The sequence below is a fragment of the Seriola aureovittata genome, chromosome 21 (genome assembly GCF_021018895.1).
Source record: "Seriola aureovittata isolate HTS-2021-v1 ecotype China chromosome 21, ASM2101889v1, whole genome shotgun sequence".
Lineage (NCBI taxonomy): Eukaryota > Metazoa > Chordata > Actinopteri > Carangiformes > Carangidae > Seriola > Seriola aureovittata.
The window spans coordinates 10,660,529-10,688,383 of record NC_079384.1 but is presented as its reverse complement, the minus strand read 5'-3'; the positions used below and the strand labels follow the sequence as shown (position 1 = coordinate 10,688,383).

Here is a 27,855-nt window from a genome sequence, read left to right as displayed (position 1 = left end):
AGAATACACAACAGTTACTTTTTAATGCTACATTAGCAGCAAAGACATCAGCAGCAAAAATATTTACAATCTGCCTGATCATTAAGTAGGAAGGACTACCAGCCAGTTTCAAGTAAACTCATCTCTGCTAGATATCTATCATTACAGATTCTGTTGCTCACATTTCAATATTAAGCAAATCAACATCTATGAATTCCTTTAAAACTGAGCTCTTATAATTGTAAACGTAAACAATTTGCATAACTACAATACAAACAATTCGAAGCTAATGGTGTTATAATCCTGGAATATATTTCCAATGATTGTAATAAATGTTTCAAACCTGCAATAAAGTGACATTTTTACACATAATTATTACAAAGTGTGGGTGAAAAATTTCCATAATTGCTTCGCCCATTTGCCAAAGACCCCCTCCATACATACATTTTGTCACACATGGCAGCAGGCACTGAATTTATCTGATCAGTCTTCACAACAATTTCAATAAACGCTGACAAAGCTTTAATGACTAATATCAGCAGGAAAAGTGTAAAACTATTCATGTAACCATTACATCTTTTTAAAATGTGGCACACCAACAGAATTTCTAAACTGAACTGCGAGTCAGTTATTTCATTAGAAATTCTAAACTTCAACTGCTAAGAACAACTGAAATGTTAAATCACTCAACACAACGTAAGAAATGTTGACTTCCTCACCGAGACATCAAGGTGAAACATGCTCATGAAGACTATGCTAAAATGATATGCAGATATTATGTTATTGTTTAGTTCATCTTAGCATGCTGGCAACCTAAGATTAGCTTATTACCACTGAACACGTGTGAATGCCATTACTTTTGTATTTGGTCATTAACATAAATATTGCACAAATTTGATTTTTTTGATCAGATGGTTGCGCTAGAAGAAAAGTCAAGGGATCACCAAAGTCATTACGACACATTATGATAAGATGAACAAGTATCAGGAAGCAGTATGCAGAAGTATTGTGTTTTTTGTTTGTTTTTTTTTTGTTTTTTTATCTGGATTTTCACAACAGACATATAATAGATCACACAGTCACTGGTATTCAGATATGTTTTAATATGTATTTTAATATACAGTAATATGAGTATTTACATTGAAAGCTAATACTGATGACCTTCCTGTAGACTAGACAAGGTTGACGTCCATACTCTACATGAATGGTGCCAAAATCCTTTAATGAATCCAACTACGATGTGTGATCACAAACAGTGGCGATAAACACAACGTGACCTGAGCTTTCAGCTAAGTCTGTCCTTGAGTATTTTTTTTTTTAAGATTGTTGTACAGTGTTTCGGGAATAAGGAGTAGTTCAAGTATGACTAAAGGGATACACTGACATTTAAATCAAGTTCATGTTGTCAAATTATGATTTTGGTATAATTTGCATTTCTTTTATGCCACTTATCTTCTTCAGTGAGGAATGATATTAAGATTTTTGGTTTAATAAACCTGATTTCAGCGGCAGAGACTTTCACTAAAGAAGTCTGTGTGATAGACTTCAACTCAAAATTTCAACCTATTCCTTTAATGCTACTGTAGGTTGACTGGCAGTGTAATGTGGATCATCTCCTCTGGCACCTGTGCTATTACGCAGTTCTTTATAGTTATTGGTGAAATAAAGGAGGCGTATAATCTGATATAAATCCTGATATAAGACCCTCTGAGGTCCAGAGAGGCTAAATGGAGAGAGTGATGCACATAAAATCTGTAGAATTGGATTTTTAAAAAGGGAGACCATTTTCGGTGCTTGTTGTGATGTTTGTCGTTTCATACTGAAATACAATCTGGAAATCAACTTTATAAAGTTATTTCTTTTAGATATTTATTGCTTATTACATGGATCTGGTCAGTCAGGATTAAATCCTCCAAATTGTATCATTCAGAGATAAAGCATATTTGGCTTAAACAGCCTTAAATTCTAATTTTATGCAGTTTATTTATACATGTAAGGGAGTACATACAGTAGAAGCCAAATTTTGATTTGTAAAACTTTATGTATAGAATTTATGCATTATTGAGGGAGATCTTGTATTTAATAAGGCGTCTGCATCATAAGTTTGCATGTTGAAACTTGAAAATCCCCTTCATGGGCATATATGAAATATATACGATATTCCTTGCAGTCCAAATAATCAGGCATGAAGCCAACAACAACAACAACAACAACTTTGAAAATCCAGAGGAGCTCCAACTGAATCACCTCGTGCTAATTAAAATCTTCAAAATGAGCAGTTTTAGGCTGAGAGAGGCAGGAAGAGTTTTCTTGTGCTTCCATTCAGAGCGGCAGTGTGTCACTGCTTTTCTAAACGAGTCAACCTTATTATACACTATGTACATCAGCACCCATGTTCAGCATACTTGTATGCATATTGGTTGTATATGGATTACATATCGTACAGCGGGGATAAAACATTTGGTGTGTACATGAGCAGCTGTCTATCCAGTTTGGCTGCACTAAAGTACAAAGTACTCAGATGTCAGCACAGAGATGAAAAAAGCTTCCTTGCAGGCTTGAACTATACATTCATACATTAATGCATATTATGTTGAAGCATTGACTTAGGATGGACTACTGCTTGATATTGACTGACAGTATAAGAGGAGAAACTATGGCTATAACTGTGGAATGTAAAGTCCTAGCACACAAAAATAACCCTCATCTACACAGATAAAATGTCAGCAATCACTATTCTGTATGATATTCATATTTCTAGTCACACTACTGAGAGGAGGTGGTTGTGTTCTCTATGAGGTTAAATATGTTAACTATATTAACAGAAGGCTTCCTTAACAAGTTCAAACCAGGAGAAGTAAATATCCTTCTTCCATGAAATCACTTATAAGGGTAAAGCATAATAACAGTCGAAATGGCAGAGGACCAGCTGTAACCACAGGAAAGGAAAAGAGAACCAAATAGCTGAGTAAACACACTTCAGGTAAGGGCTTTGCGCGTGTGCGCGTGTCCAGGACAAAAATATTTCATATCAGTTCAAGCAACCCAAAAACATTGCAAATAAAAACTGGAACGAGCACAAAACAGGAGGCAATACTGACAACGGCAACTTGGACATTTGTAACCAGACAGTCCCTGAGAGCCGTTCTAATCTGTGGGAATGTGCCCTCAGGGTTTCTGTACCACAGTCAAAAAATAATTAGACTTTCCAGAGGGAGAAAATACTGGCAGAGACAGCTTCAGTAAAGTCAGAAAAAGGGGAAAAACAAAAGGTCTGATGGCTCGTAAGCGGAAGACATCTTTGTTTTGTCTCCTCAGAGCAGACTGGACATGGGGTAAGGAAGACAGGACAGCATATGATTCAAACTCCTGCAGATCTGGAAAGAGAAGAGGAAGGAAGTGGAGAGAGAGGTTGAGAAGAGAAAGAGGGAAGATAGGTATTTAAGGAATCTGATAGCACAGACTGATACAGGTCAATCCATCACAATTCCCAAAAAACAAATATATTCAATTCAATTTACTACAATGAAAGATGGTGAAATCCACTCATTTTAGAGCTTCGCCTGACCTTGATCAAAAATAGTAGTTTGTTAGTTGCAGATTTATTTTCTGTTGACTGACTAATTCATGAATCGACCAATCGTAAAGCCCTAATGCACATAGTAGAATAACATGAAAAATAACTGAAAGTGAAAACTTAAAAAGATGTTCACCTTTTATTATTGAAAGTCTTATGAAATGAACATTAAAAAGTCAATACTGCAGCTATATTCTACAAACGGCAGGCAGGTTAATGAGGGGACATGCAGTAAAAATGCTACTGAAGCAAACTAAGATGTTTCCATAACATGTTCATGAGCTGTTGCACATGTAGAGATAAAATTATGATCGGGTTGAATTATGTTTTGTGTTGCACAGACTACATAAATGCTGTGGTATCTGGCTTTGCTTCATGGTACTGTATAAGTGGTCTTATATAAATAAAACATTAAATTAAAAAATGAGTGAAAAGATGACATCAATAAAATAAGGCTTAGTAAGACAGTGACATTTGTGTGGCCTTAGAAATCTGTAAAAATAGTGGGTGGTCAGAGGATGAAGAAGCAGGGGATTCTTATAAAACAGATGGCAGATTATGTTGACATAATGAACGGTGTTTAAAGACTGATAATGTTTTGGATCAGGACTGGAAGGCGGGATCGTACCTTCCTCTTCGGATGTTTCTGGATCCGGAGTGATGCAGAGACGAGATGGAGGGAGAGGACAAAAGAGAGAGAACAAGTGAAGCAGAAAGACAAGTAAGACCGTCAAGTTTTCTTAATATCAAATGTTAGTCGGACGTAGTGTAAAAAAACATGCGATGAACCCAAGCATTTAAAAGCAAAGTGCTTAACACAGCCATCATCTTTTTATTCTTTATCTTTTGTTACCCAGCAACTGAACTTTGCAATCAAGGGACATGGCCCGGCAGATTTGATGCTATCACACAAACTACAGTCATGAGATTGGGGCAAAAGATTACAGTCATTGACAAGATTTTTTGTTTATTTGCATGCCACAGCAAAGCCAGCATGAGGCAAAACAGCACTGTAGGGTGTGAGTAAAGGAAAAGCAACCTGGAGTCAAATCCAGATGTGTAGAGAAGACGACGACAGTGAGAGGGGGATTCAATAAAGCTTGTTAATCTAAAGTATTTATCTAGTTATTTAGGATTGTGCACTGTAGGAAATCTGCATCACTGTCAGTGCCCAACTTAAAAGAATACTCCACCGATTTAGCATCACACTCCTGTAACATTTAAGCTTAAAAAGCAGAATCACAGATACCATACATTCTTTTTCCCTGTCAAAACCTGGTGCCTACATTACCCACAACGCAACACAACTATCGACAGTTTGGCCGGAGGTTCGGGGGGTTAGCCTTAAGCAGAGATGAGGAGCGGACTTCAGAAGTCTGGCAAGCTCACTTCTTTCTAACTCCACAACCACAGACTTCTTTTTCAAACTGAGCAGTCTTCAGACCCAACCGGCGCCGACTCAAGTGTCATCACGTAAGGCCACTCAGCTCCCTCTGGAGCCAGAAAAGGTTTTATACAACTTGTTTCACATATGCAACAATGCTCCTCAAGATGTATAAACAGACTTGTGTGTAAAATCAGTGGATTGGAGGATACAAACTTCTGTCTTCTATTTATTTAGTTGTGTGTGGTATAAAAATTCAGAGCAGTTTCACTTATGTGTCCAATATAAGGCTGCAACTCATAATTATTTACATTATTGACACAATTAATGTATTTGCTATATTTTTGATTAGTCAATTAATCATTGAGTCAATTGAATATACAAAAAATAGTGAGAAAAAATAAAAGTTCAGAGAGATGAAAGTGATTTTTGCCCATTTTTCAAAAAAAAAACAAAAAAAACAAAAAAAAAACTTAAATGATAAATCTGTTTATAGTTTTAACAGGCTCAGCAAATAAAAAAAATACCAGAATACATACATAGTGAATTAGTAACCCTAATGCCAATCATTTCATGCTATAATGGAAATTTCATTGAGGAGCTCAGCAGCCAAAATACTAGTGAGGTAAGTACTGCTCTCTTCCGCTAACAAAACCCACTGATGGAGAAGCATCCACTGCACGTCCACCAGCATTAATAATAAACCCACGCGCTCTCTGGTTGTGAGTATGGATCAGACAGCAAGCAGAGGAGCATTCAGCAGCGAGCCGCAGGCATGTGAATTAGCTGACAGAGGAACACAGCAGGCACACACAGATGGAGGCATGCCAGAGCTCTTACTTAAATCCCCAGCCAGTTCCCCCCAGGACTATCGCTGCCAGCAGAATTGCACCAGCAACCGAACCTATTATGATATTGGTACCACTGGGACCTGTGGGAGTGAAGGGGGTGAGTCAGCCAGTGAGGAAAACAAATGGCATGTGAGGGTGCCAAGTGCCAAAAATTTTAAATATCTGTGGTTATCCTCTTTATGTTTTCTGACTGTAAAACTGTAAAGCTTCAAAAAGAAGTAAAAGTGTGGAAATCAACAGAGAAAAACCCAGTTCAAAGTTACACAAATTATTGCAAATAGTGACAAGTTTGAATTATTATGTGATGCTAGGTGGTGAAGTGTCTTGCAGCCTCCATGTTCTGCATTATTTATATCCAACAAATAATGAAGACAGTAGTGGAGTGAAAGGCAATGATGACTTATGTGGCCCTTTAATAAATTCCAGTGGTTCATAGAAATTAATTTGTGCACATATCAAGGCATCAGCATTTCAGTGCACAGTTTGTGTAAAGCATTTTGTTTTATTTTAGAGTGATATATAAATGAACTGTTGTCTACTGAAAAGATACTGTGAAATACCCCTTTAAAAAGCTCAACAAGAAAACGACCCACAAATCCCCAAATATGATGCTGATTTCACATCTCATTGTTTCTACATATTGTAATTTCTTTTCATTAATGTTTTTTTTTTTTTTTTTATATCTCATAATTTTGTGTTTCTTTTAAACTCAATATATTTCAAAGCTGCTTATTTGCACACTTTAATCATGCTGTAATTCATATATCTATGCCATTTTCTTTCTATTTTGTGCTTTAATTGTTCTTAGAGATACTAATGAATGTAGAAAATAGAAGTGATTTTCATTTTATCAATTTATTTTCATTACATGTAAATCCCTAGAAAATGAAATGACATGTGATATATATGATATTCAGTTTAGTTTAGCTTGGTGAGATAGTTTTCAGTTCATAAAGCCTGAGCATTTCAGTTTTCAGACCTTCCTGTTGTACTTCATTTGTTTTGTTCCCATTTTTCTTCATCATAGTCATTTTACAGAGGTGAGGAAGCGCTGTGACTGTGCTGTGGCTGTCTGATGAGAGGACTACAGTATGTGCAGGCAAACTGCTCAGTGTGGTTACCTCTGTATTTTTCTGGGCCCTCAGGCGGGGTGGGGATGGGGATCGGGTCAAACACGCTACAGTCCTTCCCAGTGTAGTCTGGATCACAGATACACTTCACCTCATTACTGCACGTCTGAGGGACGAAGAGGAGAAACGTGCGTGAGAGCGTTTCCACATTTGATCTAATTTACTGCCGACAATCCATTGTTTTGCGGAGCAGCAGAGACCGACTCACCCCGTGGTGGGAGCAGATACGTGAGGACGAGGAGCCCGGGCAGGTGCTGAGGTTGAAGGTGGTGACAGGGAGGCAGCGGCGCTCCAAACACATCATGTTTGGCCCACATGGCGTCCCGTCCTCCACGTAGCCCAGGTCCAAACCGTCATCCAGCACTGCATGGCCTCCTCTGTAGGTTAGACGGTCACAGAAAATTAGGATTTCTTTACCCTCCTTCTTCCAGCTCTATTTGAGTCTACCTGATTTGGGATCATCTCAAGCGCTAAAATTGCAATAAAACCAATTAATCTATTTCTGAATACTGATCAATTTCTCTATTGATTCATAGTATACCATATATTTCCCTCCCCTTGTTTACCCTCACATACTCTGTATATATCCAAATGAGCTGACACCGTTTAATACATGAGTTGTCAAATGCGTGAGGTTCGATTCAGGGATTGATTATCTTAAATCAGTGTTTTCTCTAATTGCTCTTTGACAACTCATCTCACTTTTCACCTTTTTCCTTCTATTCTGCTTTCAGTTTAAAAAAAAAAATTATTTTAACCATATTTGTGATCAATATTTGTCATAGACAAGATTCACAAGATAAAACACATCCATCTTTTTTCTTGTGTAAGGAACCTTAATGTGGTTTAACAGCCTTCTGCATTTTTTTAACCCATTAATTGTTGTTCAAACCCAGCAAGCTACCAAATAAAAGCTTCACCTGCAGTCCAGGTATCTGTTCTGATGGTGGATGGTCAGACTGGTGAGCTTCCCCTGCATCTCGCCAAACCTCGGCTTAGCTGTCAGATTGGTGCACAGCAGCAAACCACAGAGAACGTCTCTGATGGAGGCAAATGAGAGAAGATGCAACAATAAAACAATGATTTAAAAAAAACAAAAAAAACAAAGATCATTAAGTATTTATAGTTTATACAGTTTATACTGTTCACTCACTGCTTGTTGCACTGCACCCATCCCTGACCACTGGAGTCTGGGCCACAGTTTCCTTTCTCTGTGCCTTCAGAGTTCAGCTTCTCATAGCAGAACCTGTCAGCGGAGTCTGAGAAGAGAGAACAGACTCTTTCACTTAACACTCTCCAACCCCTGGCCTCACTTTAATCGCTACAAGGCTCCTCTCAGAAAATATAAAAAGATTCATGTGGAATATGAGTGAATGACTTTAGTTTTCATCCTGAAAGTTCTTGTGGCCATAACGCAAAATAACAAAAAAAAAAAAAAACACCAAAGGGAAATGTATCTCAACAAAAATGAAAGAAATCGGAAAGACGAGTCAGTGAACTTGACTCTGATCCTCAGTGAGATATGCGATTTCCAGCAAGACACCAAAAAACAGCCTGAAAAAATTAAAGGAGATAAACGGAGTCCCCAAAGGAGCACCAGTGATCCTTGTCATACGGAGGGTCCTAATGGAAAACAACATCAGAGTCTAGACCCTGTGTCCAGCTCGGCTGAGAATTCATATGAAGATGACACAAGAACCTATGAAATAGTGGAAGAGGCAATACCGAACCAATATCGGATCCAGTGGACTGGGGATTGCCCGTAAAAGTAACCGCACAACCGGAGTTGTCTCTGGAAAACACCATCCAAACCCCGGCAGCCATGAAATTTTAACCATCAGGGGTCCATGCAACATTTAGAAACAATACTCGATATCAAATCCAAACCTACTGTAGCCCCACAGAGTCCTGCACTGGCCATCTCTGGTCTTACAGCGACCTCCATAACAACGACCCTGAGGAGGAGGAAGAGGAAGGGTGGATGTGATGATGAGAAGAGGACACACAGTAAGAGACAAATATTTTATTGAATACAACAGGAGAAGCTGTGATAGACATTTAACATAAAGCATGACTTCACCTGGCCAGCATCACACATGTAGCCATCCAGTTTGTGGACATTATGAGGACACTGAAAGAGGAAGAAGATTATCCATCCTTTCAGATTTCTGCAATCTTTTCAGCATCTTGGTACAACGCACACTTGTGTTTTGGGGGGGGGGTCTCTTACCTGGCTGGAGTCGCCTGTACAGGTCTCGGAAATGTCACAGTCGTTTACAGTATCACGGCACGTCACGCCTCTCAGCTCGTACTGTCACAAATTACCATAGAAGAAGAGAGAAAATGGAGTCAGATGAAGAAAGGAGAAGGCAAACAAAGAGATAGAAAACACAAGTTAGTGAGACAGAAAGAGTCGACCTGGGGCCTCAATGAACGACAATGAACTGCCAGTTAAAGAAGTGTGATATATTAAAGCGGTTCACCTTGCAGTCCCTGCAGCAGAGCCCGTTGCTGCACATGGCATTGTGGGTAAGCGTACACTTCTTACAGCAGTTGGCTCCACTCCGAGCACAGTCCTACAGGACAGAGAGCATTTATAGTGCATCTGTAGTTCATGAGTGTCAGGGTGTTTCCTGATGTCCTGAACTCACACAGCCGACAGCACTGAAGAAATACTTGTGTAGCCATATTTTTATTTTGCACAATTTAAAATACACGGAAAATGACAGAAAACAAATGAAAATTCAGTGCAGGAAGAGGCAAATAACTCAATGGGCTTATTTAAAGCCTCCACCTAAGTATGTAGAATTATCACAAAATTATAAAAATACAAAATAACGTGGCTACATAAAAACGATGACAAACTAATAGGTTCAAAATATATATATGAAAATTAACAGCAATTAAAACACTAATATCATACAAGAGACAATGATTCTTGCCTCTCCTTGGGAAGTGGTCATCTCAACAGCTGGTAGCTAAATAATATCCTCTATATAGTTCTCAGTTAAGTCATTAAGTAAACAGCATTTCTATATATTTGTCATTTAAATTGTACCTATGTTTACCTAACTATCTAAACAATGATACAGGCCAATTCCATTTACACTGAATTGTTGAAGGCAAATGAGAAAAAAAAGACCAACTCATGTAGCACATGACCACCTCATCAAGACAACTTTCGACTTCCCTGACCATATATGGAAATATACATATGTTTCAGTACAGACTCATTGTGCAAAAGGCAATCAGTAAGTCATTAGTTAACTCGAGTACACTCACCACTAGAGATCCACAGTCACATTCCTCTCCCGGCTCTACATATCCATTGCCACACTCTGGTTGGTCTAATAGCTACAGACAAAACAAAAAATGATGTAAGGAACTTTATTTTGGAGGAATGTTAATTTCAGTCGCTCTGATAGCAACTGACCGGCCCTCACCTTGCTGGGCTTGTTGAAGAGGCAGCTGCCTCCTCCCTGCTGGAGGAAGCGCAGGTACTCGTCTATACTGCAGCGAGAGAACTTCCTCGGCAGGTAGTAGCTGATTGACAAAGGAAACACAAAAACCAAAATCACTAACTGTTTTGGGTTAAAACCTTCAAATTCAGTATTAAATATGGTTTGATGAAGTCAGGTACTTTTACATGCAACATTTACAAGGTACATGTGATTACATTTGTCATTGCATTGTAGATTACTGGCTGGATAGGAAAGAGATGCAGGAGAGCAAAAAAAACAACTGAGAATTCTTTCTTAATTAAGTACAGGTCACTTTACACTTCACAATTTACTGTAAAATGAGTACATACCCTGTATCCTCCATGATGCAGCCTAGCCATGGATCTGGACACCTGCAGTCTCCTGGATGGACACACACACACGCACGCACACACGCACGCACGCACACACACACACACAGACACACACACACAGACACACACACACACACACACAGACACACACACACACACACACACACACACACACACACACACACACACACACACACACACACTTCTGTGGTCAAGACAGATGACAGGTGATGCTGACTTCTCACCACTTGGGGGAGCTGTTAGTGCAGCAGAGGTGGACTGTTTTCTTTTCTCAGTGACAAAGTTGTTGTAATTCTCAGCGGAAATCCAAATGAGAATTTGATGAGACCATCTGTAAAAGACAGCTTTTAGATATAGGACAATAAAATGTAGAATTTTATCAGAGACAACTTGAAGATACAGCTCCATATGGCTCCAACTCTGTGTCTCTTAGTCATTACAAGGATGACTGTCGCTGCCTTTTTATCTCCCATGAATCCTTGTGCAATGTTTCAACCATTGTCTGCAGTTTACTTTGGTCTTACCTGCAGCTGTTCGCTCCTTGTTCCTCAGCATGCCAATGTTCTGGCCAAGACTCTGACACAACGTGATGGCCATGGGGCCCACACTGCCAAACTGAAGACACACATGAAACAAGTAAACAAAAACTAAAAAGGAAATATAAATACACACTTTTACACAAGTTCTTTTGGACAAACACCAATTTTTAGTCACTGTCTCAAATCCGTATGACATAAGAGGCACAAGTCTCACCTCATTGATGCCTCCACCCCTGGTGAGCGAGCAGATGCCCCCGATGTAGGCCGCCTCACTGCGGCTGCTCATGAACGTCCTCCCACTGTAGTAAAGACAGGGAGACTGCTATAATAATAGACAGAAGAGGAGTGGAAGACAAGAGGAAGGAGAGGAAGAAGGAGGAGGAGAATTAGGAGGAGAAGAGAAGGATGAGGTTGAAGTGAAGGAGAAAAAGCAGAAAAAGAAGGGGGGTGGAGAACAAGGAGAGTGGAAAGAGAAAGAAGAGGATGGAAGAGAGGGGGAAGAAAAGAAGGAAGAAGAAGAACAAGAGGAGGGGGGAGAGAAGGGGAAGGTGAAGAAGGAGGAGGCGGAGGATGAAGTAGTAGAGGAGAAGGAGACGGCGGCAGCAGAGGAGGAAGAGAAGAAGAAATAGAAGGAGGAGGAGGAGATCAATAAAAGCAGCGGCAGCAAACTGAAATCTGGAGACTGAACCCACGAGAAAAGGTGCACGGTGTCACAGCGTTCCTTGATGCTCTCCTTCCTGTACTTCATGAAGTCGCGCAGGGTGAGCAAGGCGTCGTCGCCCACGGAGACCCTGTTTTCAGACAACCAGGTTTCCATGGCCACCAGGACGATGCGAGTGTTGAGCTGCTCCTTGTAGATCTGGACACATCAAAGGGGAAAAATCACGAGCAAGAATTATGCAACAGGTGAGGAGGTGAGACCAAAACACATTCAGTAATTTTAGCTGCTGTCCTGTTGCCAGATAAAGACAGAACTTACAAACAGCTGAATAAAAAATGGATTTGAATGGAAACAACAGAGAAACTGAAAAACAAACAAGATTAAATCAGTTGCCCATCATTATCATTATCAGTTGCAGGACTTAATTATTTTGTATATAATTTGTAAGTAACATTTTAATTGGTTATTTAAAACCCATTTAGTGTGGAGAACATTTGTTCCCACCTGCCATTGTTTGCAGGGGGGACAGGCGCGAATGTGACAGTTTATGAGATGCACATTTGTCCTGCTAAGAGAGCAGAATAAAGTTGAGACAAATATCTTCCCGTGTCGGTGGTGATTATAGAAGACAGCTCAAAGAAAATTGTAGCCTGCATGTCATCCAGAGCCCAAAGAGACTGGAGAACGCTACCGACCAAGAAATAAGGGTTACATATATTTATACATTAAATGATGATAAGGATTCAAGTGATAATAACAAATATTAGTGTTAGTGTAACATCAGGGTAATGTTGTTGAGTCAAACAAGTGAAAGATTTCTGACAGTAAAAGATATCCTGATACGCAACAGTTTGAGACCAGACCTGACAATCTTAAAATAACATCAGACAGTTATTGTCTGATGCTTGTGTCTTTTTGTGAATAAAGGATGGCAGCTGTCCCGACCAGGAAAGCCTCATCTGCAGGAAAAGGCAATGAAATTTGGTGAGTGTCCTGAGTAAGCTCAAGAGACTCTCTACAATAGATTCACAATGAAGGGGTGCTATGGTTACAAAAAAAAATAGAAGATAGGAAGAGGAAGCTCATAGTCAGTTCCCGATTAATATTTCCACTTTTGGAGATTCGGTTGCATTTTAAAACCACTCACCGCATCAGCCATGTTTACCACGGCTTTGGCAAAGTTCTTCGTCTGAGTGCTCGACCGACGGAGCTGCACAAACTAAGAAGAAGAGAAGAGAAGAGAAATACTCTTACTGCCTTATCTTATATTGTTAAAGTCACCTGAGCACCACGTGATTAAATCCTTTTTTTAATGAGAGTCTCACTCATTTTTTTTTATTACTGCTCTTCTGCTGCAGTTCCAGAGATAAGGTAAAAGAAAACACCCTGGAGCTGTCGGTTTCACACTTACCAGTTCATGGTCATTAACCACCATCAGCTCGATGTACTTAGTCTCGGTCTGGACGGTGCGCTGGCCTCGCCGAACCTGGAGGGGGCAAAAGAAATCCGCACAGCCTGAGGTTTGAGCACACCATCATAATAACCTTCACGGAGGACAAGCAGACACATGAACACAACAACACATACACGAACCCAGCAGGTGAAACCATTCACACACACACACACACACGCACACACGCACACACGCACACATATGCTGATGCTGGTGAAACTTTAGCCCTTGTCCTTGAGAAGGCAACACAACTTGGAGAGCAACAATCACTCATTCATTCAGCAGAATATTGTTACTGATAAATGATAAATAGCAGCTGTGTCCGATTACGCCGGGAGTCTCACAAGAAATAAGCAATCTTAGATATTTTTTATACTTTAACTCTGCTTCTCCTGGACTGTTTGGGGTGTTGTTTGGTTCATGACCAGGAAACATCTACATACAATCCCACAGCTGTCAGAGTTTGAGTCACATGTTGCTGATTTCTGATTGTAGAACTGAAGAATGTGACCGGGCCTCACACTCTTCAAACCAGAGAGAACGGGGCAGATAAAAAACACAAAAAAAGAAAAAAAGTTGTAATAAACCTGAATTTTACTTGAAATGACTTTTTATTTATTGTTTACAGATCATAATGAGTGTACAGCCATGCTAGCACAGCAGTGGTTTGAGCAAAAGGCATCAGCATGCTAACATCCAATGTCAATGTTAAAATGCTGATGTTTAGCAGGCATGTTCAGCATGTTCAGCATAGTTTTGCAAGTTGTCATGCTAATGTTTGCTAATTAGAACTAAACATAAAGTACAGCCAAAGTCTGGATCGAAATGGTGATTCCAACTAAATGACACAGACATCGCCAGGGTCACGTCGCTAGCATGACTAAAAAGATTAAAAGTGATGTGGCAGAGACCGAGCGTCTTCTGCTCGACCATATCTGCCTGATAAAACTTACATTTTTCAAACTTCACACCCTCAGTTATTAATGAAGGCTTTCCATTTTAAATTAATCAAATAGCATTACTTGATTAATTTTCTCAGATTTCAGAAAGCTCCTCCATACGTTCGACACTTCTCCCTCTTTTTTTTTTCTGATCTCGGGATTCTATTTTTATTAGCAAGAAAGCTGAGACAAGCTATTAGCGTGTGTGTGGAGATTTGGTATCAACTGACAGACTTCTCTGTAAAATATTAATTGTGTTTGCATATCTCAACTCTAATGTTTCCCTCACGGTGACACTTTCTTCAATGCTTCAACACTATCTTGCTGGCAGGTACATGGAGTGTGTGTGTGTTGGGAGACAGAGAGTCATGCAGGCTGCATGAACACTAACTTGTCTTTTTGAGCGTTTTAGTCCCGCTGTGAGGACAGGCTTCTCTTCTTCAGACCAGCCGTCTCCATCCGTCAGCTCTCTGTCTCCTTCACTGTGGCCGTCTGGCCGCCCCTCAGGCTCTGAGCTGTTCACGGAGCATCCTGGGACACGCACACACAGATGGTATGGAGGGATGGAGAGACACAGAGTAAGTGAGAGGGAGATAGAAAAGTGGCTAGTCATCAGTCCAGGGATGGATGTAACCATGTATTTTAGTCCACTGATCTGCAGGAGAAATCAATATCACACAGCCAGCGGAGAGGAGAGGGAGGAAAGGGGAGAGTATAACGGGCTATAATGGGGCGAGCGAGAGGGTGAGGAGGAAGGGAAGGAGGAATTGCAGAGGTTGGGTAACAGGAAGGAGGGAGGAGATGAATCCAGAGAGCATCAGGGTCAGAGAGGAGAGGAGAGGCAGAGAAGAGATGCAGCGAAATGAGACTTTTAGGCAAGGAGGGCAGCTGGACAACCTGAGGAGGACACTGTATGCTGCTGCTGCTCTTTTTGTGTGTGTGTGTGTGTGTGTGTGTGTGTGTGTGTGTGTGTGTGTGTGTGTGTGTGTGTGGAAAAAGGACTTGTTTTACAGAACATTTGATTGTTTTAGATCATTCAATATCAAGGACAAGGCTGCATCCTGTCAGGTTTTCTCAAAGTCTAAGTTTGGTATCTGATTTTTAACTACAGCACCAACAAATGAGCTCTTTTAACAGCGAAACACAGACTGAATATGTAACACATCACAAAGTTTAGCCAAATCAAGACAATGATGTTTGAGATGTCATAAATCATTTGCATCATAGCAGGATTTGTGCAGCAGGTTTTGTGTCACTGAGGCTTAGGATTTAGAAATTAGACTTTATCATCACATCAGGAAGGACGCAGACAGCTTCCAAAGTTCAGAGACGGTCAGATACAGAAGAAAGTAACTGCGAGGAATCTCTTTGTTAACTTTTTCTGTAATCATAGCAAAGGTCCTACCTGGACAGGGAGGTGGGAAGAGGTCAATGTCCGGCATACGGTACATGATGTGGTCATTATGCTCCTGGAGGATGTCGGGAATAAGCATGAGAGATGAGAGCGAGAGAGAGAGAGAGAGAGAGAGAGAGAGAGAGAGAGAGAAAAGGTGCAAAAGTTAGAGCTTCTTTTCTGAGCTGCTTGTTTTCAGAGGATGACTCAGACAGAATTTTCTTTGCATTTTTATCTTTCTAATTTCTGAAGATTTTCATTAATAAAAAGGTCCACAGAAGAGCTAATTGCTGCTTCCCCGGTCATGTCTGCCCAAACAGGAGAAAGCTTCACCTCAAGCCAAAGGGAAACCCTCAGCCACTCACCCACGTTACAGCGTCTGAATTCTCTTAGCATTTTTTTTTTTCCCAGCTGTAATTTTTAATGGAGGAAAAATAACTATAATAATCCACAGAAGAGTCAGATTTGGTTGTTCACCATTCCAGTAAGCAGTAGTGAGAAGTGAAAAAGCTACTAATACTAAAATGAAACTTCAGACCACAGCAAATGGAGTTATATCACACAGTTATAAAGAGGACAGAAAATGTAGTTACACCAGCATATTACACCATTTTGATAAAATGCTTAGGTTTTAAGCATAACAGCAGCTTAGAGCATTTTTTTTCCTGTGGTCATTTTTAATGGAAAAAAAGGGTGCTTTTAAAATCATACAAGCTTTTAAATGACTTCTTCTCATCCTGAACTTAAAAGCTTTTCTGTGAGGAAAGTGCAGCCGGTGTCCTCTGAGGTACAGACGGATCAACGGGAGAGAAAGTGCTCTGATGCATAATTAATCAATCACTGGGCTGTCATAATGGCAATAACACTACTGGACACTGTGGTACACTCGAGCTGGGAATAAATACTTTATGAAAATGACCCATCTGAGATAGAGAGCTGAGGAGAGAGAAGGAGAGTGAGGGAGTTTCAAGATGAGCTGGGTGGCTATCGATCCATCTCTCCAGTCTATGTAATTGAGCTGTACTTCGATTACTGTGGGCCTTAATGGAAAAAATGCTCAGCTTCTTCCACTCTGTTATACGTCTAGTTCATTTTAATACTAGATCTAAGACTAGACTTTAAAATCAAATCTGAACATTTTTTGAAAGATCTAAAAAGCCTCTTAAACTTTTTTCCCCTCTCTCTCTAGTTCTGTCAGGTGATGTCTCCCTTTAGACATGAGACAGGAGATGTGTTTCAGCGGCGGTGGATTGTGTATCAACTCAATACTTTCCATACAGCAACTCAGAGATAGAGTAACACTGTCTGGACTCACTGTAAGTGATGGAGTGAAAGTGAGACCATATTTTGATGAGTTTGAAATATTGGTGCTAGTTTGTCAAGATCTTTTCACGGGTGACCTTGCTGCTGCTTGGGTTTGATGCCGAGGAAACAGGTAAGTGTGTGTTTGCTACTAACCACCTCGTCGAAGTCCTGACTCACCTCTCCGCTGCCAACGGGTTCAATCCCATATGAGAAGTTCCCATCAGAGAACATCCCCCTGAAAATACAAAAACAGTGGTAGGTTACATTATCCTTGGCAGCCAGAGTAGATAGGAACATGTAGGAGTTGGACTTATTGTACTGACAGTGCTGGAATTTGGGAGGGAGTAGAAGAGTTTTTTTAATTAAAAAAAAAAAAAAACAGGTGCGAGAGCAACTATTCTTAAATTTTTATGTGTAGTGATAAGGGGGAAACAATTTCATCACCGCCTGAAGACTTTTTACAAAAAATCAACTATGAGTTCCCAAATGTTTTCACTCCGCAGGCTTTGGAAAGTTTTGGTTTAATTCACTAAATAAAAAAAATGCCCAAAAAATAACTCGATGTCAGGTGAAGTGACAGTGAAAGTATTGGACTCACCGCAGGCCGTGGCAGGTGGACAGAGCAGCCCAGGAGCCGGGCAGCCCCCGCACTCGCCCGTGGTAGTAGCAGTGCTCTCCCCCCTGACAAACACATCATATATGACATTGAGACACCAAACCCCCCCCCCCCCATCATCATCCAGTAACATGTTCATGTCAGATGTCAGAAAATGAAACCAACACTGACTGTGTGAACCCCTCTCTATCTCCCGGCCTCTACATAAACACAAAGCAGGTATTTACTGTCAGCCCGGGGCCTACAGCTGACCTGAAGGATATCAGTGAACACTGTCCGACGCTGGGGAAACCTACACCTGCAGAGCCTGCAGCTGAGTTGGGTTTCAGCAAGGAAAAGCTGTGTGTACAACAATATGTGTGTGTGTGTGTGTGTGTGTGTGTGTGTGTGTGTGTGTGGGTTTGAGTGACGGAGAGATCAATTAAAGAGCAGGAAGGCCAGGGGTCAAATGGGAGAAACTTAGCGACGGAGTCCAGTTTCAGTGTAAGTGTGTGTGAACAAGTGCAATGTGAATTAAATCCAGAGTTTAACTTCAAACAACACGGTCTCTAACAAGAAAGTCTGTTCAGGTGTTTTTAAAACAAAATCACAATGTTTCATGTGCAGTATCAGACATGTTTGAAAATAATAATAATACCAGTAACTACTAGCACTTCCTTAAACATGGGGACTTGCAAGAGACAGATTAAACAAAGGACAATAAAAATCAATGCAACAAAGGCCAAGATATTCTGGCTTTCAGTCACTGGATCCTACACTTCCCAATATGCAACTGTTTTTAAAGGCTGACGTGAATGGTTGACTGGTAATATGACATTGACATTTAAAATCGGTGGAGCGTCCCTTTAACACAGGTTAAAATAAACTGTATCAGGTGTGTGTGCCAGTTTCAGCTCATACTTTCAGACTGACAGTGCTGCTTGAAGGTGTAACCTGTACATTCCGCTTCCAGATACCTTCACCTGATTTTCATAATCCCCTGAAAGGCAGCACCTGGATAATCATGTTTTGAATATAGTGTTTCCACGCCGCCTCTCACAGTACAGGAATGATCAGATTGCTCGTGGTTAAATATGCGAGCCAGCAAAAGTTGTGGAGAAGGAAATAAATTGTACATGGTAGACAGAAGTGCTCTCAGGAGAGGGTTTTTAATAATCAAGCAGGCCTCATCTAAGTGGATGGAGATTACCGTCACATCTTTGTTTGTAGCTACTTACTACTACAGTGTGTGTGTGAGAGAGAGAGTCAGTTTCAGGTGTTTGTAATGAACCCCAATAAAGTCATGTCTGCCACCTGATCTGCTGTTGTCTGGCACAACTGACAGCCCAAAAAGAAAGTTATTTCTCATCAAACGGTGTGCGTAATGTATTTCGCAGCTTTATCTTGGATCAAAGACGCACTGCTGTACTCTCACTGGGAGGGTTTGTCTGACATTTCCGCTGGGATCTGCTCTGAGGTGGACAAAATCACACGTAGTCAGCCGGGGTCCCTTTGATGAGAAATCAATGGCTGACCGGGTTGTCAGACAACTACAGCATTGCCCTCTGATCTCCCATTGGTTATACTCAGCCATGAGAGGAAGATTGAACTAGATTGGGAAGGGGGTATGAATATATTTTTGTTCTAGTATTTTAACTTGATCTGACTCAGGATGTCGATAGAAAATTATAGAAATAAAATACCTAAGCTCCAGATATAAAGGCACAGCTAAATTAAACACAAAATAAACATTTTGAATTCAAAATCTTACATCAACATCACTACAAAAAAATGTACTGTAATCATAATTGGTGATTTAATTATTATGATTTTGCTGGTAAAGCGTATTTAGATTCAACATCAGTTCATCTGTTAAGGAAGAAAGGGACTTTCATCAATCATATCGCCTAGTTAGACAACCTACAGCACTTAGCCCGGGGCAAGATAATATATAAATAAAAGGTAGGATTACAAGGCTAAATGGAGGAAATCAAATTGCTTGACACAGCAGACACGCACTGGCTGTGAGGACCTGAGCGTGCTTTTCAGACGAGATGTATGAGCTTCAAATAATGATCACTCACACATGCAAGCAAACCATATGTACAAAGAATGATGGATTAACCGTGAAATATCATCAGCGCTGGGAGGTCAGGGACAGGTGAGCTGGACACTACATTAGAAGTGAATGACTGTGTGAATGAAATAAAAACTGCTTGCCCACACACAAATAGAGGCAAATAAACAGTCACGACCCACAGAGACGAACGGATTAAATTTGACATTATCAGCTCTAACTGAATTAGACAAGCTGGAGTTAACTCCATGTCTGAACTTTGACTCAGCATTGTTGAGCTGAGAGGAGCGGAGGAAAGGTAATGAAACACCTGGAGCTAATGTAAAGTGAAAGGAAGACGTGATACAACGGAGGCATCAGTCAAGAATATTAGACATCCTCAATGAGTAAGAAGCATGTTTCATTTGCAAAAGAGTTTGTAATAAAGCCACACTGGCAGGTAAATATCATCAATGCCCAGGTACTTATACTATTATCTAATATGCAATGAAGCAAGCTGATATCTATCAATGCATTAGTCTGTCAATAACAGGATAAGTAGAGCATTGTATCAGTATCAAGAACTTCAATGTTTTCCCCATTGACATCTTGTATGTTTTGTGCCAATTACAACATGCCATCAATAGCTTGCTCAGTGCTCAGACTCAGGGTGTTCAAAACTGATTTTGTGATTTCAGAGAATGAGAAACAAATCTGCTGATTTCGTCAGGAATCAAAGAAACCGGCATTTCTGCAGGACGGACACTGACAAATACATAAAACAGCTCCCATCAATCTCAGCCCATCCTCATCCCCAATTCAATCCCTCTTTTAGTCATGTGTCATTTGGATCCAATTCGAATGAGACAGTAACCAGCTCAGAGCAATAGCATAGATCCGCAGGGACCAATAAAAAAAACTGACACACAAAGGCAGGAGGAATATATTGGCACGTCAATAAAACTAAATAAATCAAGATGGAGATAGAGATAGTGGTGGTAATGGGGGAGGGGGCGGCTTCCAGCAGGCTGAAAAGAAAATGTCCATGTAAGCAATTTGTGCGTTCTATGGTGTAAATTCACCAAAGATGTGTGTAAGTATTTGCATGTTGAGTTCATGCAGCTGTTCAGACATACAGATATAGTATATGACATTAACTGAGATCTGCCAATCGTTTTATATTCATCATGTATAAATGGTTTTAAATGTGTTAAATGTTTTTCTTCTGCTGATTTTACTAAGACTAGTATTAATCCAACCATATTTATCTAAATTTTAACTCTATATGGTCTCCATAGAGATCATTCCACATATGTGGCTTTTCTTCATCTGATGGACAAAATATATACAGCTTACAACTTTAATGAATTTATTTGTGCCACATTTCTAATTCTTTGAAAAGCTTTTGCCGCAGAGAATACGGACACATTCTTCCGTCCATAACTTGGATTAAAATTGTTTTCATGACAGAGTGTATTTATGGTTTAAAAATGTACTCCCGGGGTGTCCTGATGACCAAATGGTTAGGGCACATACCATATGGGCCTATTGAGCCCTGAGCAGCAAATCCCTGCTACGACTCCAGAATCTGCCGGATCCTGCACTGCATCTCTCTCTCCTGTATTTCCTGTCTCTCTCTTCAGGCATAAAATCTGCCCAAATACAAATATCTTCCATGTTCCCCCTGACATTGGCTCACGAAATATTAAAAAAAAAATCCCACTTCATTATTCTCAGCGGCAATGGGACATAGCTTTCCAAACATCTTACTAACTTATGACAATCTTTTTCTCAGAATGACATCTTTCTGCAAGTCCTATATAACACGTAATGATAACTTTTTTCTTACATAATCTCTTTTGATCTTTGATAATATGATTATTGTTTTATTATGTATTACACAGAGATAATGAATAAATCCGTTTGGGACTTCTCCTCCTTCCCTGTGGCACAATACGCCATATTGTTTGTGTGGAATAAAGATGGTGGCAATAATACACATCTGTTTCCAAAGGTCAGGTCAGAGGGAGGCTGTAAGATTTGGATTAGTCGTTTCTGGAAATGGACATGATTTCAATTCCACTCACGACATGACAAAGTAGACCCACGCTGCTGCTGCTGCTGCTACTGCTGCTGACTGCTGGTTACCATGGCAACCAACTACTGATTGGTCAGGTGGTCTTTGGCAGAGGAAAAGGGGAGCGAAGGGGAGACAGAGAGGGATAGTGAGACAGAGACAGAGACAGACAGAGGGAGGGACAGAGACTAATATAAAGCAGAGGATACAGACAGAAAGAGAGTGTCTCCCAGATGGTGTTGAGAGTCAAGCTGTCTGCATTAACGGCCTGTGTCTCTGAGCCTGTGTAAACACACTGGACTCAGAACGTTACTGTAGGACAGTTTGTACAAAATTATACTGCATGACAGAGAGGACAACGTCAGCATTTCAATCATTAATCCTGATGCAACTGCAGCTAGAGCTGGAGACATTTCTAAAGATGAGGTGTGGATTAAACCAGAGCCTGCAGCAAAACATTCGAGCTCACAGTCAGGAAATATCTCCATAGCCATTCACACAAGCCTTGAGTACTTCAATTTTCAAAAAAAAAAAAAAAAAAAAAAGTAATTCAACATTTGCCATTTTTATAAATTTCTGCCTTAGGGTCAAGTTGAACAAATGGTGCTGCCATTGATTATTGATTCTTTTCAATATCTTTCAGCGAGGATAACTGCCTCAGAAACATGTTCCAAAACACTCTGGACAAAAGAGCTATACCGTTGTAGGCGCTGGCACAAAAATCAATTTCTGTTGAATTGACTGGGATGGTAAATTAGCTTCACTTACATTTTGACAGAAATGAAGATGCCAACATTTAGTGTAAAGACTGGAAAGAGAGGGAAATGGCTAGTCTGGCTTTGTTTGAAGGTACAAAAGCTCATTAAGTATCACTTTATATCTAATTTGTTTAATCCATATAAAAAAACTAAGTGCAAACCATCACTGCTCCATGCCAGGACATGTACAAACTAGCCGTTTCCACGTTTCAAGTCTTTCTGCTAAGCTAAAATGACCAGCTGTAGTGTTATATTTACTACACAGGCATGAGAATGGTGTCAATTTCCTCAGACAACTCTTAAGCATATTTTCTATAATGGTAAAACAGCTTCGATAAGATTGTCCTACCATACTCTGTGATGGCTTCCCATCCTCGCCATAGTGACGCTCCACATAGTCTGTAGACAGGAGATTGCTGGAGAGAAGAGGAAAGTGAGAAGAACAATTATTCTAACAATCACTTCAACCTGAATTCAATACTTCCATAATAGTTTGAAAAAGTAACACTACAGCAGTTTGTGACTATTACAGGCCATCATAGGTTATTATTGTGGAGTGCTATTTAACAGAATATCAATCAGCATTAAACATTATGAATCTCGCCAGTCTAGATCAACAAAAGGCTGATTCATAAGTAAAACCAAAATGTGTGAAGTCTGATTTATTCTAAGTGCTAAGTAACAGCCAGTGAAAGGTGTTACATAAATGCAGTCCATTAGAGGAAAATATGTGTCGTGTAACAAGAGGGGGGGGTGTGTGTGTACATTTAGTAAGGTTTAGCCCGCAGGCAGCCTGAATAATGCCAACACACAGGACATACAGTAGGTGGGCAGCAGACACAGATCAAGTCAATTTTTATTTATATAGCGCCAATTCACAACATACGTTATCTCAAGGCACTTTCCAAATAGAGCAGCAGCTTCTTTTTATAATGATATTTCACACAGATGAAGAAAGAGAGGCGGGAAGAGTGAGCATGTCGGTGACTGCTGTAACCACTGAAGGGTTGTTTGCTGGATCTGTGCCGCGGATGTGTCGACTTACTGGTTGAGCTCCAGGTCAAGGATGAAAGATGTGCCGAAAGCCTCCACCAGGAAGCTGCTCTGGGCCAGATGGACCGGCTGGAGGGAGACACGGAGGAAGGAAAAGTTGGGAGGAGGAGGCGTAAGAGATAAACAAGAAAACTGAATGAGAAATTGATTAAACGAGTAACTATGAATTGAATCCTATTAATTATTTCCACCAGCAGATGTCCATTCATGGAGGTTTACAGAAAAAATGAGCACTGAGTTGGGACAAGATCGTTCACTTGGTAAATCTATGCAATTCTGAGAAACCAATGACCTTACTTTATCATTTGCAGCTTTTGCTATGCTGTTACCTAATTCCATACAAACTGTTCACAGTATGTGCTATATAGTAATCTTAATAGTGCACTGTTAGCATACACGACATCACCATACTTGTGTTTTATACCAACAGTAAAAGATACAACACTTGTGCCTTGGATGTGAATCTACCACAAGCACTTCATCATATGCTCTGTATCATTTCTTCAATCTATTAAATGGTTCATTTCATACAAATTTTTCCCAAATCCCACCTGTCAGATTTGGTATATTTGAAAACTTTGGGACCTACATTAGAATTTAAAACAAACTTGTGTGTGTTCTGGCTGCAAAACACAGTTTGAAACAACTGACCCACTAGAGGTGGAGTGGAGTGGAGGAGGGAAGAAAACTGATGGATGTTCAATAGGGAATAAGTTAACAGCTCAAGACACAGAATCAAATAGTCCATAGACACAAATGGGCTGATTAAAAAAAAAACATTATCAGTTACTAAACTGTATTTGCATGTATACAACATCTCAAGTACGAGCGTAAGCTTGACATTGGTGAGACATAAGCATTATTCGGGTTCTGGTAAATTGGGGTGAGTGATCGTCAATATTTTCAACATTTTTAAACATTAAAACATTGATAGATTAATAAAAACAAAACAGGCTAATTGACCAGAAGTTGAACCCCTACTTGTTTTGAGAAAGAGATTAGTTTACAATTACACTTCCCTTCAAATGAGATACAAGAACCAGATGCTGTGACACTCTTCATCTTTCTTCTTCTGTAGACCAGTTAGAGATCACAGGAAACAGATTTAACTTCAGGCCATTGTATCTACAACCACTCTGAAATTTAAACCTACATTAACAGATTTTTCGGCCTGTTTTTATGGTTTTTATAGGTTGAGCATGTGTACTTGTCAGCAACTAGTTACCTATTACACACAGAGGAGGAACAGAGGCCCATTAACACTCTTTTGGAGTCACAGATGTACATTCACTCTTTTATTTAGCTTAGTTTGGTCTCCACAAACCCCTGAGGAAATATCTGGTTCTCCAGCAGCTAAATGCTCGACTACATTCACCAACGAGGTTGATGAGAGTGGATAAACACTGTAAAGTTTCGTAAGTAAAAATTCACTATGGGTAAGCCACCACAAGAACCATCTTTCACATTACACGTAGACATTTGATCCATTGTTAATATAAAAGCATTGGTTATAGCAGCTTTCATTCTGGAAAAAAATGACTTCTTGTCTTTTAAGTGGGTGACAGCAGTTAAGCGGCACACACCTCCTAAACAACTCCTCCAGTCTCAGGAAAGAGAAGTCATGAGACAACACTCTGGCCACAGAGGGCAGCCCAAGGTCAGACCTGTGTCATATCCACTGACTGACTGACAGGCGGTGTTTATAGGGAAGGTAATGAGAGAGGACCGGTAGAGGTGTGAAATATAATCTAATGGGGTGGAGAGGAGGAGGCTGCAGAAGCAGCGGTGGGCTGAGTTTTTTTTTTCCTGCCTTGCTCTGGTCCGGGCGAGCTGGGCATGATGTCGAGGGGTGTCACAGGGTGGGGTAGGAGTGACAGACACATGAGCTCCAAGGAGAGCACAAACATAGGTGAACCAGGGCCTGACGGAGAGCAGGTGAGGGGTAGAAATTGTTTTAGAAACCAGCAGTCTAAGGGTACTTTAACAATGTTTTTCTCTCCATTTTTTTTCCATTTTTATGTATTTCTACTTGTTATATAACTTTTTCCTTCCACTGTAGATATTCCTTGTTTTATTTTAAGGTTAAGGAGCGGGTGTTGCAAAAATAGGAGCATACCGTACACTGTGGGGACATACAGTATATTTTGATATGTGGCTAGACTACATAGTGCAAATGTTTAAACAATGAAGCTAAAGTAATAAAAACTACATCATTAAGATTTAAGGGCCAAAATAAACAATCTAAGAAAATTTGAACTAAAACATGAACATTCAAAATGGATAGAATATCTGTTGTGCAGTAGAGTGGTGTAAGAGGAGGAATATATCTCATTAAAAATATCCTCAAATCAGTCATCAGTCAAATGTGTAGACTCACACACTTATCAACTTCAGCTCCTTCCTTGTTCAATAGATTTTAAGTTTCACTGATGGGAGAATTCACTGAGTAGGTGATGGCTTACAGAGGTTGGAGAATTGGATGAAACCTCTTCATCATCTCCTTTAGGTTGGAGGAACCAAATAATTCTTCACAGGGTGAGTGAGTATACTCTGAGAATATTAATCAAAGTACCCTTGAAGTCAGTCCTTCACTCTCAGGAAACATGAACGAAGCTTGGTCACAATTTGATCTCAGTGAGTACTGTATGGGACGAGTAGAAACTGAGGTTAAATGAAGAGGAATGGCAATAAATGTGTTCTCGGTTCTGGTGGTTTGAAGCATGCATGGATGTTAAGCCTGTCAAAGATGCAGGCAACACTCACCTGCGCCCCGGCTGTGTAGTTTTTGACCCGGGTGTCCAGGCGGCTGTGGAGCAGCTCCTCCTGGGAGTGGATCTGTTGCAGGAGCCGCTTGGGCTGAACGACCTCTTCTGCGGGCAGCAGCCTTTCCTCAAGACTCGCCCACTCCCTCAGACCTGCAGAGGACAGAAGAGGTGTTTCAGTGCACAGGAAGGTGGAGGTGTGTGGGGTTCTGAATCTGGTGTTAAATGTCTTATTTCTGCAGTACTCTCATAGGATTCTGCAGCTGATCGTGAGCTGCTTGTTGACACCGATGCAACAATTACACGGTCCTAGTTACTAGAGAGCGCAGGCTGAGTGGACGCAGTTACTGCCAGAAAACGCTCTAGTTCTTCGTTTTGTCAATGATTATCTGTAACAAACTCAATCTTGAGGTAAAAGCAAAGCGTCGGAGCCTCTTACCTGTCACGGCGCACCGTGCACACACTGCAGCGAACAGCAGGCATCTCACAGCGAGCATGATGCTCACATAGTCCCAGTGATTTCCCCGGTGCGGCGCCGTTAAATGAACCGACAGGAGCCGTGAGCGGAGCTGCAGCAGGACTGTTGTTGACAGTGAAGACAAACACAGCAGCGGGGGACCTTTACACACGGCGCCCGCATTTCTCACCTCCCTTTCCGCCTCTAGCGAGTTAAAAGCACTCGGACGAAGCTCTACCGCCCGGTTCCAGCTGCATGTTGTGTGTCGGTGTCACCGAGCTTTCGCTCTCTCTCCTCTTTCACTATCTCTCCTTCACACACAAACCACACACATACACACGACTTAAACACATTCGTCTTTCGGCCTAACGTTGGCAATCCCGTTTGAAAGCTATGAGGCTGCGCGAGGAGTGGTTGATCTGGGATCAAGCAGCACGTGGGGATTGACAGACCCACCCACCCTCTTTGATAAGATCTGAAGGCTCCAAAACTACTATGGTAAAACCTGATGTTATGAACTACAACTTAGATACTCTCACCATGAGCTATGTGGCCCTTTTAATCTGCCCCTTTTCTTTTAAATATAACTAAAAAGAAGGTTATAATATTTGTTAATTACAATTATTCGAACAATCTTGATCAACAATGTGTGAGTGACTCACTGAAACCTTGAGTTTTGGTTAATACCTGTCTCAAGATCAGTCCTGCCTAAGGGTTTTTTTTCTTTACTAAATTATTTTTTGATCTTTGCTTGATACTTTCACCCTTCGAGTCCCAGAAGCAAAGACTTAATCTCAGGGTGAACTGCTCACAGCTCGTCTCCACAGTTCAAACCTGTGATGACAGTGTTAAGGGGTCACAAGTTAAAACGTTGGTACCCACTGCTATAGATTCCCCATGCAGTTCCCATTAGTTACACAGAAATGGCTGCATTAGTATGGCACTTTTATTCAGAGCGCTTTTCAGTTTTGCTGCTCATTCACACACCAATGGCAGCAGTCCATCAGGAGCAATTTGGGGTTCAGTGTCTCGCCCAAGAGGGAACTCGG

General features: G+C 40.6%; 1 protein-coding gene across 4 annotated transcripts; it reads right to left on the bottom strand.

Annotated features, from left to right (window-relative positions):
- Positions 1–1,062: 1,062 nt before the first annotated feature.
- Positions 1,063–27,195, bottom strand: adam11 (ADAM metallopeptidase domain 11). Of its 4 annotated transcripts, XM_056366895.1 has the most exons (27): positions 26,789–27,195; positions 26,351–26,502; positions 23,580–23,656; positions 22,884–22,950; positions 17,647–17,729; positions 17,226–17,283; positions 15,756–15,819; positions 14,742–14,881; positions 13,368–13,442; positions 13,104–13,175; positions 11,988–12,154; positions 11,510–11,594; positions 11,281–11,371; positions 10,733–10,784; positions 10,365–10,464; positions 10,204–10,275; positions 9,405–9,497; positions 9,152–9,232; positions 9,002–9,052; positions 8,813–8,876; positions 8,075–8,180; positions 7,842–7,961; positions 7,130–7,298; positions 6,913–7,027; positions 5,781–5,871; positions 4,185–4,202; positions 3,206–3,356 (listed from the first exon to the last, which is right to left on the bottom strand). In XM_056366895.1, exons 1-27 carry the CDS (start codon positions 26,844–26,846, stop codon positions 3,341–3,343), a joined length of 2,337 nt encoding a protein of 778 aa, XP_056222870.1. In that variant the 5' UTR covers positions 26,847–27,195; the 3' UTR covers positions 3,206–3,340. The 4 variants fall into 4 exon arrangements, with proteins under 4 accessions (XP_056222868.1, XP_056222870.1, XP_056222867.1 ...); XM_056366893.1 differs by lacking the exon at positions 5,781–5,871 and having other exon boundaries at positions 1,063–3,356; XM_056366894.1 differs by lacking the exon at positions 3,206–3,356 and having other exon boundaries at positions 4,031–4,202.
- Positions 27,196–27,855: the final 660 nt, after the last annotated feature.